Genomic DNA, 12593 nt, shown 5'->3' with positions numbered 1-12593 from the left:
GTCTACCTGTTTGCCATTATGACCTCTTATCAACATGTCAGAGTATTTTGATTGCTTAGACTTTTTTCTGGTCCAGACATCAAAATCTGAGGCAGCCATCAAGGTTCTTTTTTTTAAAATGTAGGGTACAACTTAAGCATTAAGACTATGTGCATCTGTGTAGTTGATCTCAGGAGCATGCAGTAGCCTTCAGAGTGCTCTGCCCACAAAGAAAAGGCTCATTGTGGCTTCAGGTGCTTTGAATCTAAACCAGGTCAATGATAAGTAAGTCAAGCCACCTCCTCCGGGGATTGGAACTGTACACAAACACAGCAGGACACTTTCCTTGATCCAGATGCTTAGTTGTGTCAAATTATGAAGGGTATACTCTCCACATAAAATGGGTAAATAATTGGAATCTAGAACAATTTCCATAATGAGGAACCAGTTTTCCTCGGGCTTACAATAAGTGTTTGATTATTTTTTTTCTCACTGTCCGTTTTGATTCTACTCTAAAACTAGACTGTCCATGCAAGTATTTGTTAGGACAAATATGAACAAATAAACTATGGACACAGAGTATATCACTTATAACACATACAGCCAAATTTTATTTACACAATTCACTTCCAGAGTTAATGCGATAATTGCAGACATAATAAGATAATGCTCATTGCCCAGGACCTCGATTTTCCAATTCTGCATTCCAGAGAGTTTGTGTATGTGCCTAAGATTTCCTCAGGGCCAAATACCCTCCATGTCCAGATTCTGGAGTTCCCACTTCAGAAGCCCCATACCGCCAGGGGCCCACAGGGAGCAGTCCTCCTATTTTACATTTTACTCCGCTCTCTGGAGCAAAGGCTTTTTTAAATACACCAACTCCTGCCACCATCAGAAAGCCTCTGAGGGCTCTCTTAATTTTTGCCAACTGTCAGCGGGGATTGTGGTGGGGATTTTGGAGTGCACTGGTGCTGTGCGTTTTTGGTGTGGAGCAAGGCGAGCCATCTGCAGCACAACATCAGCACAGCAAAATGACCAGAGGATAGACAGAGAATAGATTTCATTTGGAATGAGATTCCTGTGCCTGAACGCCCATGCAAGCCTCTGTTGGGACGTCAGTCAGCCTTTCCTTGAATTACAGATAGGCCTAGGATATGCAATGGGTACCATTATGAGGAAGTATCATTTTCTCTTTCTTTTCAGAGAAGAAAACTACATTGCTGAGGGCTGACTATATTACACAGGGTATGGCATGTCGTCATTCTTGGCTGCTTGATTTTGTGTGGGAGCTTCAAAACTATGGAGGCCAGGAGGGTCAAAAGGGGTATCAAGATGGCCACATACACTCTCCACTAGCCTCAAGACTTACTGGAGGAGGTGGGTCAATTATCAGTGTAGGGTGGAAATGAACACTGTGCTGGCCATTTGACCTCAAGCTTAATTTTTCTTGCTTTCAATACAAGGTGACCTAGATTTAATAGCTGGATTAAAATATGATAACAGATTTAAAGGCAGAATCCTGCCAGATTGTAGGGAGTATAGAGTATTTAGCAACATCTTCTACATATAGGGCCCTAATTTGAAAGATGGGTAAAGTGTTAAGCTTGTGGGCAAATATTCAGATTTAAACATTAATATAAAAACATGTAAAAATATAAAGGTATAAATGAATGTATACACTAAGAGTGTGACATGTAAAGACTTAAGACTACTTGGTTAATGTGTAACACACATATTAATGTTAAAATCTGAATATCCATATGGCCGTAACACGTAGGCCCATGTGCTTTTAACCAGTTCTTGCCATGATAAATTAAAGGCTTTTTTATACTTTTTCAACCTCAAAGTGCCTCTGCAAATTCTTTTTTCTTTGGATATTTCATTGTGCCTTTGAAGATGTTGAACGTTCACAATATATGCCACGCTATGCCTACCCCATTTCACCTTTTGGTTTTGAAAGATGATTAGATTAAGTGAAAAAGTGACTCTGTCAGAGATCCAGTGCTTTGGCACTGAACATACTGAGTAAAAAAGAGCATCGGGACATTTCTTTAGGCATTTTCAGCCACATCTCTCCCTTTGTCCATACTAAGTGGTAGCCCCCTGGCAAACAGTAACAACACTACAAATACACAGAATTGTCTTGTGGGATTGATTGAATTGATGGACAGTCTCTTCGTAATGGAATTCTCTGCCCCAGGGCTTGTGTGGGATGCTCTTAAAATCTCTCAGTGCACCCCTGGAAGGCTCACAAAGGACAGCATGGTAATTTCTTAGTGAACAGGAAGGATATTTGACAGATTCATTTTTAGAGCTACATTAGTTCATATTTCCAGTGACCCATAAGGGAAAAAAGTGCTTTCACCATTGGAGGAACTGAAGGCCATTCCGGAAGGCCTGGTTATTTAATCATTCTGTTCAGCATACTTAAAGGAGCATAAAGTAAACTTAAAAAAATGCTGTAATAAACGTGTTTTATTCTGTCGTTATAAAATCATAATAATAAACCAACTGGTTATCATATAAGTTGTTTGGCCTTTTGAAAAAGCATCACGAAATGTCCAGTATAGATCTTTCATATTGATACAATGTGTAACTTTCTACTGGTAGGGTATGAATGTGGTTGTCTAATGCAAAATGGAAAATGCTCAACAGCTTAAAACAACAGCCATGGAATATAGCTACATGTTTAATGATGAAACTCTATCTATAACCCAAATGCAGCCAAACATGTTACCTATCCATAGAATCTCAAAATACTATGTCAAAACACAGTATATGTTTAAAGGCTTTTTCATTAGTTACATTTTCTTTAAATTCTGTAGCAGGTGGCTTTCTTTGGCAGCAGTGACAGCGAGGCAAATAATGAGGTGCTGCATTGCATAGCACTTGGCCTTATTCCTTAGCTCTAAAGGGCACCAGATGGCCCAAGAGCAGTGTCCGTCCGATCGTCAGACAACTGGAGACGTTAACAGATGGGGAGATGTGTGAGATGGACACGAGCCAGACAGAGGTGAACAAGTGGTCCACCCTCTCCCCTGTCAGGAAACATCCAGTGACCCAGCTCTGACCTGTCCCAGCCATGAGGCTCCTTCACATGCCCCTCTGGGAGAGTTCACGGTGGACATTGGATTGATAGCCTACCTGAGCAGTGGATTAATGGGTCCATGGGGAAGTGCTGCCTTGTTTGCATGGTCACTGTCAATTTACTTTGCGCCTCCACTTCTAAAGACCAGTTCTATAGAATACAGACTACAGTCTGTTCCCAGCACTGATTCCAAAGCACATTCACTCGGTGTTGTATAGCGTCAGAGACCAAAAATTCCAGTGAACAATTTACAATTGTGTAACCTACCAGCCAGAAACTGTGTGTGTGTGTGTGTGTGTGTGTGTGTGTGTGTGTGTGTGTGTGTGTGTGAGTGTGTGTCATAATATTACTTCCAGAAAACTAAACATTAAGATACCCAGAAAATAAGGTTGACTGTTTCATGAGCGTTGGTCGTCATTAAGATGGATTCCAGATGCTTGCTTTGCTTCAGCAGCAGACTCTACAGAGCGCTGTTGATTTCACTCTAAGTAACGATTACTGTGCAGTCACTCACTTACAGTTTCAAATGATCACTCCCAGTGACAGAGTAGTCAGGTTAAGGTTCACATGATCACATCCATAAGAGGCCTCTGAGATATGCCCTGATTGCCCTGTCTCAGGGTTTGTATAAGTGCCCTTACGGCAGCCACTGAAACACGAGGACACATATGCAGAGGGCAGGGAGTGCTGCTTCAAGCTGTGGGCATCCACAGCATGGCTTTGATTTAGTTTGACCCTGGACTGCTCTGTCTGTCGTAGCCCATTTATCACCATTATATCACCATTAAACTAGTGAGGCAGTAAAGTCAGTGTTCACAAAATGTCAACATATTGGCATGTTATGGTTATTAGCACTAATGCCAAATCCCAGCAAAAGTTCAATCTGATTCTCAATGATGTGCAATGCAATTAGTAGTGAAACGATGAGGCCATAAATCCTGATTTTGAAAATTGCAATTATGAGGAGGATAGTTGGAATACTACAGTGTCATTAAGTGCGTCATTGGCAGCAGTTAATTATTTACCCATTGTTTCTGTTTCCCTAATATTATGCTTTGAGGGTAGGCCTACTCCTGGTGAAGCAGCAGAAATCAGGCATAAGCAATGGCAGAAGACTGCCCTCTGCTGTCTAAATAGGTTTTGTCCAAAAAAATAAGTTAGGCTACACCAATGAATGTCCCTGGTTACACATGATATTACTAATATTTTCAGCAAATAAACTATACTGCAATGATGTGTAATGCTTCACAATACATGTTCTAGCCTACATAGACTATATTGTTGGTCTATGCAACCAGGCTAAACCTCCCACTATTTATTCCCAAATAAGCATGAGAACTGGATTTTTCAGGACATGGCATATTAGATGACCTAGTTTACGCACCTACAAATATATATCGCATGTTTCTGCATGGGTTTACCGCAACAAAGATCTGATGAGTGATCTTGATGAGTCAATGATGAGCACAGTTTTACTCCCCACGACTAGAGGGCGGCGTGAGGTATCCACCAATCCGTCTCCATAACCTCCCTAACGTAGATGAAGTTCAACCATAACACACGCCGATGTAGCTTTCTCATTTCACTGTTTCCATGTGCATATTAAATCAATATGGTGGGGCAATGCAACACATTGGTTAGCTAGATATCTAGGTTTTATTTTGTTGTAAGTCTCAGCTAGGCTCGTCAATTGTTGCCCTTAACTTGTGCTGTCTGAGGCAGAAAAGACATGCCTGCCTGCCACAAAACTAGAAAATCAGGGAAGGATACTGCTGTAAGTTTGATTCTGTCAATGTTGGTATATTTTACAAATACTTGTCTAATGTCGGAAAGATCTATTAAAACCATTCTCCCCTTGTTCAGGTGCAGGGAACCAATGACAGCAGTGTGGTTAGCAAGGTGTCTGCATCAGTCTATGGTTACTTCCGAGATGACTTCCAGCGGCGGTTTGTATGCAAGGTGTCACGTCGAGCACCTCTCATTAACAGGTGATCGACCGAACATGAATTGGCATTGCCCATCCTATGACATCGTATAGAAAATAAATGAGACATAAGAAGTGAGGTCTGTGCGTAATGCGTATGTGTGTTGCTGTTTCTGGGTGGATATGTCTTACAAAGTAGCCTACCGCTATGTGACAAATCTTTGTATCCTTGTATGTGTCCCTCAGGGGTTATTATGTGAGATGGAGGGCTGTGGATCATTGTGTCAAGCAGTTTCTCCAGGCCACATCAAACTGCAGTAGAAGACAGGTAGCTCAAAATACTGCAAACATGCACACTACAGTTGAAAGTAACTATTGTGTTAAAGGTTTGTGCTAAGATAGTTTCTATGGATATTGGAGACCACTGTAAAGATGTAATTTTTAGTTGACACATGCACCTTTTGCTGTTTTGTTCTTACTCACTTTTTGTCATACACACACACTCACACACACACACACACACACACACACACACACACACACACACACACACACACACACACTGCCCTCTATACTCAATGTACCTTTTCAGATGCTGTCACTGGGTGCAGGATTTGACTCTTTGTACTTCAGACTGCATGCCGAAGGGGTCATGGAGAGAGTGACTGTGTTTGAAGTGGACTTTCCTGGTGTAGCCCAGAGAAAAGCAGCCTTGATAAGAGCTGATCCTCACTTGAAAGACTGGAAACCTCTCCTGTCCCACGACTCAGGTGGGTCACACACAGTTGTTTGGAGGATACATGTCATTACAAATCCACATGAACTGAACAAATAACAAAGAGATGCGAAGAGAATAGATGTGTAGTAGATGTTACAGTGTACATAAAGTAGGGTTAATTAGAGTTATTTTACAATGTGCATTAAGTAGTGTTAATTGGTTATTTATTGTATATCCATTACTCATAATAGTTAATGATTGTCTTTGTTTGTCACAGGACCATTGTATGTATCTAACGATCAGTACCGCCTTTTGGGCCTGGACATCCGTCAGGAGAAGGAGGTGGAGGTAGCTCTGTGTGGAGCAGGGTTTCAGTGGGGTTGCCCAACACTGCTGCTGTCTGAAGTGGTGCTCACCTACATGGAGACGGACGAGTAAGGCTATGTTCAGACTAGTTGTATTTTTCACTGCTGTTTTCACTGCTGCTATAATCCTATGGAGTAGCCATGTTTTCAAAAAAAATCCTTGGTTTCTTTTAAAACGCGATCGTGGACATCTTTTTCTGCAGCTTAGAGCTGTTTTTAAAGTTAAGAAATTTTCAACTTCTAGTGGGAAAACACCCTATGTCACATCTTTTTTGATAGCTGATCAGTCACAAGCGGATACTTTGCATATCACAAAAAGAAGCTTCCGGCTGCTTTTTGGAACAAAAGCGATGGCAGATTTTTTAAAAACAGAAAAAAGCGGTCTGCACAACTTCTCTTGTAGCTAAGTCCGAACGTACCCTAAGTGACTTGAACAGGCAATATGTACACAGTATATAGGATGTATTGATTCTGTGCATCTGCGCAGTCAGTCATCTTTGCTTTCCGATCATCTAGATCAGACGGTGTGATTGGCTGGGCAGCGAGGCTCCTCCCAGAGTCGATGTTTGTGATGTACGAGCAGATCCGCCCTCTAGACCCCTTTGGGAGAGTGATGCAGGCTCACTTCCTGAAGCTCAACTCTGCCCTACATGCATTACAGAGCTATCCGTGCGTGGCAGCTCAGAGACAGAGGTTCTTAAGCAAGGTGGGACTACACACTCTGATGCATTTAACATGCTCCGTCTTCTCTCAGTCCTGTGTATCTGACAATCAGCACTGATTTTATTTGACCATCTTGACACACATGTTTCTGGAGAATCTGGAGAAACATCCATCAACTGCTATAGATGGATCTTAGAATTCTCATACACATTCTTTCCCTGTTGTTTCCTCCCACAGGGCTGGGAGGAGTGTGTGTGCGTAGACATGAACCAGTTCTACCTGGGGCTCGTACCCCAGCAGGAGAGGGACAGAGTGGAGGGACTGGAGCCATTTGATGAGTATGAGGTTAGATATTCCTTCGCCTGCTTTTTCTCTCTTTACACTTGTCATCTGCCTGAAGCGTTCATAAACTAAACACATACCCTTCACCAAGTTATAACCCATCGTGCATTCCATTCAATAAAGTTAGAAAGCCCTTGTGAGTTTCCTTAGATTCCTCAGATTGCTTTTCTTTGTTTCTTATCAGGAGTGGCACCAGAAGTGTTCTCACTATTTCATCCTCACTGCTTCCAAAGGCTCTTTGACCAGCCAGGCTCTCCTCATCCCGCCCACAGGTACTGCCAACCTCACCTCACCATGAGCACCCATGTGTCAGCAAGCACAGTGCCACAGTCACACTTAGCAGCTGAGCTTAAGGGTGCTATCAATTTTTCTATCTGAAACGCTAGCTTGAGCAGGTAGTGAAAACATAATAGTCACCGTGATTTGATCTTCTCCAGTGTCCCCAGTTCCTGATCTAAGTCCTCGGCTGGAGCCTGAGCCCCTGAGAGCGAGTCGCCTATCGGGTGACCCGTGCGTGGAGGGTCTGGGGATGGCCTCGGCCCTGCTGGAGCCTCGCCTCCTCATGCTGACCGGAGGGTACGGGAGAAGTGGCAGAGAAACAGCCGTCAGGGTCCTTATCAGAGGCCAGGTCAGCTGGAGCTGGGCCTGTGTGGAGACCTCTGTGGACTGGGGTGAGGAGCTCTTAGCTACCAAAGCAGGAGAGGGCTGCCTGGTACAAGCTGCCCGCGTTAAATTCAAATCACTAATGCTGGCCTACAAAGTAGTCTCCGGTTCTGCACCCACATACTTGAATGCCCACATACAGACATATGTTACCTGTAGAGCTGCCCGGTAAAAGGAATAAATGGAAGTGTTGCTCTTAATCAATACTCAAGTCCACTGGTTCTCAGTGGTCAACTAATCTTTTCTCTGTAGATATGCAGAGAAGAACTGTTATCATGATGGGTTTGTTGTCCGTCAGATGCCCGGCTGTACCACAGCATGACTGCAGTGTCAGGACGGGAATCGCTGGTGTTTGGTGGGAGGTCGTCCCCGCTGAAGCCTTTTGGGGATGTTCTCAGCGTGACCTATGACCTCAGGGAACACACAGAATCCAGTGCATCATCTTTATCAATGAATGTGTCATTAGAGGAAATGGAATGCAGTGGCTGTCACCCACAAGCAAGATGGCGGCATACTGCTACTTTGCTAAAATATAATGGTAAGGGTGGTGACTCTGAAATTACATTCTGGTTAGAGCGTTGAAGGGAGGAAGGGTATGTATTTGCCTTTATTTAAGTGTGAGTAATTTCTGACTTCTATATATTTTTATTTTTTTTCAGACCAAAAATTATTATGTGTATTTGGAGGACGCTCAGTGGTGGAGCCAGTCATGGGTGATGTCCACTTTCTTGATTTGGAGACCAAGCACTGGACAGAGGTACAGTATGTAGTGGCAGAGACATGTCAGCAAATTAGCATGTAGACACTGAGCATTCTGTTGCTTACTATATACTGTACTGTACATTGATTTTGATTAGCAAAACTAATATTGGTGTCAATTTTTCTAAAGTATTAGTAGTATGTAGGTGTTGAAAGTTTCAGAGAGTGTTTCCTAACCGAGGCTCTTCTGGCAGATTCCAGTGGAGGGCATCTACCCTGAAGCTCGGCATTCGCACGCCGCGTGTGCCTATCAGGAAGGTGCGGTCATATTCGGTGGTCTGGGAGGAAGAGGAATTCCTTTAGGAGACACCATTTTACTAAAACCCACCTCTAAAGGTTTCTGCTGGGAGACATTAGAGGTGCATCCTCCTGTTGTACCCAGGTGTGTCCACTGTACATCTAAAAAAGTCTCTGCATCTTCCCATGATTATCAGCACATCACCCTTCCCCTCTTTCTCTCCTCCAAGAGCAGAATGAAGCATCTAACCCTACAGACTGTCCTGTGTCTGTTTTAGGTATTCCCACTGTGCCCATGTGATTGGTGAGAGGCTCGTTGTTGTGGGTGGGGTTTGGCTCCATACGGAGGGTGTACCTGGAGTGGCAGTGATCCACCTGGGCACAGGTGCCAGTGTGGAGTACCATCTGGACACAGTAAGTTACATCTTCTTGTTTCTGAATATTACACCGGGCTACATCGGGTCCGCAACTGAAGTGCTCCGTTTGCGTAGTGTAAAAACGATTTAGAAGACTGGTCTAGTATTTTTGAACGTTCGCCATCACGTCTGGTGTAGCCAGTTCCATTGATAATAGTTGAAGATAATTGTTGCAGCAGACGGTATGCGAATGGAATGCTTCAGTTGCATGCTTGGTGTGCCCCCCCTGTTAGACTTAAACCGTCAGTAATGTATTGTAGACATTAAATGTCCTTGATTTTTCTATTTTCTCTGTTTTTATCTGATTCCTTCCTTGTCTCTGTCTGTCTGTAGTCTACCATTCCTTGGCCCCTGATGCTGCATTCCTTCTGCTCTGAGCTGCTTGACCAGGACAGGTCAAAGGTCACACTAATTGGCGGAGGAGGGAACTGCTTTTCGTTTGGGACCCACTTGAATAGCCATCCTGTGACTGTGGACCTGAGTCCAGCAGTCTTAGAATGTACCACTTCACTTGCTGCAGAAGAACTAAGGGAGAGCATGGCAACTTAGAACTCAGCATTACAGTCGGAGACTGCAACAGAGAAGTACATCTTATTTAAAACCAGGAAGCCAAACAAACAGACAGACTTTAGTTTGGTGTGTCAATTTGAGTTTTATTCCAAATGAACTAGGTCACAAGCTAAGGTACAGCACCGTTGGGCACACAGATATGTGGGGCACTTGGAGCACTGGTCATAGTTTGGAGGGAAGTGTTGAGGAAAGGGCTTGTGGTCACTCGGTGAGACGGCGGAAGGACTGCACGGTGGCACAGACGGCGCCCCAATTAGCTGGCTTGCGGTAGTCACCCTTCTCCAGGAAGTACTGGCGCCCGCGGAAGTTGGGGTGCTCGTAGAAGACCCAGAAGCCCTCCACGACCTTGCAGGAGTGGACCTCGCGCAGGCGGAATTGCTCCAGCACGGATGGGCAGTCCTCACTGGCCTCGTAGGCCTGGCCCGCAAACTCGGGCTTGTCGTAGAACTTGATCTTGTACTGGGCTCCGCTGGTCTGCAGGCGAGAGGAGAGAGTGCGATGGGGGGAAGGGGGAATGGAGAGGAGCGGAGGAGTGGAGTGGTGGTAGCAGGAATAAAATGGTAATCAGAGAGGGAAGTGAGGTGGTTTTAGGTACAGTACCTAGCTGTATTTGTTGAACAATAACATTGGTTTAGATGTACAGATGTACAGATTCTCCATGTGCTGCCAATTGCTGTATTTTGTTCCCCTTTTAATGACAGTGATACCAAAGACTCAGGTATGAAACTATGCCTTTATATCCTTTATATTTTTATAGCATAAATGACATTGATAGCTGCCACTACTGACCTGGGGGCAAATCAACAAGAATATGAACTATTTTTACAGAATCTTACATCCTGAAAGAGATTTTTATTGGCATTTTTTGTTCGTTTACGGTTTGTTTGGATTTTGACAGTATTTTCCTTGTTATTTTTTACTGTTTTTATGCAATGTTTTGTAAGTTGCTTGGGACATCTATTCAAAGATCTGTTGAGTTTACTTATTTAATTTTGTTGCACCAGCAATGTAACATCTTTTTTTCTCACTGAATTGTTTATTTATAGCCACATTTATATGTCGTTAGAGGTGGAAATGTGAGCGGATGAACCACCAAATCGACACTGTGTCCTTGCGCTGGGCAGAACAGAGTGGCACTATTGATGTATTGGCAGAGCCCTTGGGGTCTATGCTGCATTGAGCTTTGCCAGTTCATTAGTAATTATTGCCCTGTACGAATGTTCTGCTTTTTCCAGCTTGCCGCAACTACTATTCATTGCAATTAAATGAAAGCACATCGTAAACTCCTCTGTTTATGTTTTTTTTGCAGCTTACCCACAAAAGATAATGAGTTTTTGAGATCTGACATCACTGGCTATGGTATATAACCCACAGCAGCTGCTGCATAATAACAACAGCTTCACCCAAAGCGCTAATGCGAAAGGTCAAGCCTGATGAGTTTCTAGGATGGTACGACTCACAAAGTGCACCATCTTGCAGGAGCTGAGGCGGTCGTTGAGGCCCATCCAGCGCTGGTAGTCTGGGTACTCTCCGCGGTTCAGCACATACTGGTAGCCCATGTAGTTGGGGCGCTCGTACACCACCCAGGCCCCGCTCTCCACCCGGATGGAGTTGCAGCGGTTCAGGTAGGCGTGGAAGTCGGAGCAGTCACTGTCGCACTCATACCGGCGACCCTGGAAGTTCTTGTCCTCGTAAAAGATGATCTGGAGAGGAGGGGTTTGGGATGCCAGAAATACAACAGCTCACAATGTACAACAATATACAAACTTTGCCTTGTTATGTGAGCAGAAAGACTGTAACACTGGTGCACTTGATGATGTGCATTGTATAAGTATATATACTCTTTTGATCCCGTGAGGGAAATTTGGTCTCTGCATTTATCCCAATCCCTGAATTAGTGAAACACACTCAGCACACAGTGAACACACAGTGAGGTGAAGCACACACTAATCCCGGCGCAGTGAGCTGCCTGCTACTACAGCGGCGCTCAGGGAGCAGTGAGGGGTTAGGTGCCTTGCTCAAGGGCACTTCAGCCATTCCTACTGGTCGGGGTTCGAACCAGCAACCCTCCGGTTACAAGTCCGAAGCGCTAACCAGTAGGCTAACCAGTAGGCCACGGCTGCCCCTGAAAGTCTACTAGCTGATGTCAACATGACACGCTGTGAATGACCATGGGGGCATCCTTGGCATGGCACCAGCCTGCCAGCTGTCACCTGTTGAGGATATTGGCACAAGCCATGGAATGGGCTAACACATCCACTTTCCTAGACAGACCTGCGTTGGCACATTCCTTCAGCTCTTCTCTACTGTAGCTCACTGTGTGCCACTGTACAACCAAATGCTACCTCTGGCCAACTTACATACTCATATTACAATCCATATATTCCCATTACATTATAATAATATAATTTGCACTGTGTGTATATATATACATACAGTGTGGAATGGTACAATGAAACTAACTATTTATAAATAGCCTACACATTATGGTTTTGAAGTTGAAAACAGTACATTTCAATTATACTGTAGTTAAGTATTTACTGTTACAACTACTAATAAATCTGAAATTCTATAAACACTGTGGGAACTACAGTTGATGAACTAAATGATGAATTAACTCACTTCCAATGGCAACTTAAACATGTCATCAAGTGGATCTATTCTCCTTCTCAAGGAACCTCTGTACTCACCCTGCCCATTGTGGCTGTCTCTCACTCACTGGTAGGTTTTAGATGGAGATGTTTTAGGTCTGGTTGAGTGTGGACACAGGCACCGGAGCCTTTTATACCCCAGGCCCCTGCGCTCCCAGGACCAAGGGCCTCGGGGAGGGCTGGCCAACCGCTTTGTCATGAAAATGAGATCCAAAAAT

General features: G+C 44.0%; 2 protein-coding genes across 2 annotated transcripts; one reads left to right on the top strand and one right to left on the bottom strand.

Annotated features, from left to right (window-relative positions):
* The first annotated feature begins 4614 nt into the window (after positions 1 to 4614).
* On the top strand, positions 4615 to 11007 carry lcmt2 (leucine carboxyl methyltransferase 2). The gene is made up of 14 exons (XM_042084422.1): positions 4615 to 4841; positions 4931 to 5055; positions 5238 to 5319; positions 5584 to 5761; positions 5987 to 6143; positions 6591 to 6780; positions 6975 to 7082; positions 7264 to 7351; positions 7517 to 7750; positions 8041 to 8280; positions 8402 to 8499; positions 8696 to 8883; positions 9017 to 9152; positions 9488 to 11007. The coding sequence occupies exons 1-14, from the start codon at positions 4797 to 4799 to the stop codon at positions 9701 to 9703; spliced, it is 2085 nt and encodes a 694-aa protein (XP_041940356.1). The 5' UTR covers positions 4615 to 4796; the 3' UTR covers positions 9704 to 11007.
* On the bottom strand, positions 9926 to 12423 carry LOC121703947 (gamma-crystallin S-like). Its single transcript, XM_042084423.1, has 3 exons — positions 12415 to 12423; positions 11178 to 11427; positions 9926 to 10188 (listed from the first exon to the last, which is right to left on the bottom strand). Exons 1-3 carry the CDS (start codon positions 12421 to 12423, stop codon positions 9926 to 9928), a joined length of 522 nt encoding a protein of 173 aa, XP_041940357.1.
* Positions 12424 to 12593: the final 170 nt, after the last annotated feature.

The sequence above is a fragment of the Alosa sapidissima genome, chromosome 2, assembly GCF_018492685.1.
Source record: "Alosa sapidissima isolate fAloSap1 chromosome 2, fAloSap1.pri, whole genome shotgun sequence".
NCBI lineage: Eukaryota > Metazoa > Chordata > Actinopteri > Clupeiformes > Clupeidae > Alosa > Alosa sapidissima.
The sequence above is the reverse complement of the archived record's forward strand: the minus strand, read 5'-3'. Positions and strand labels throughout refer to the sequence as shown.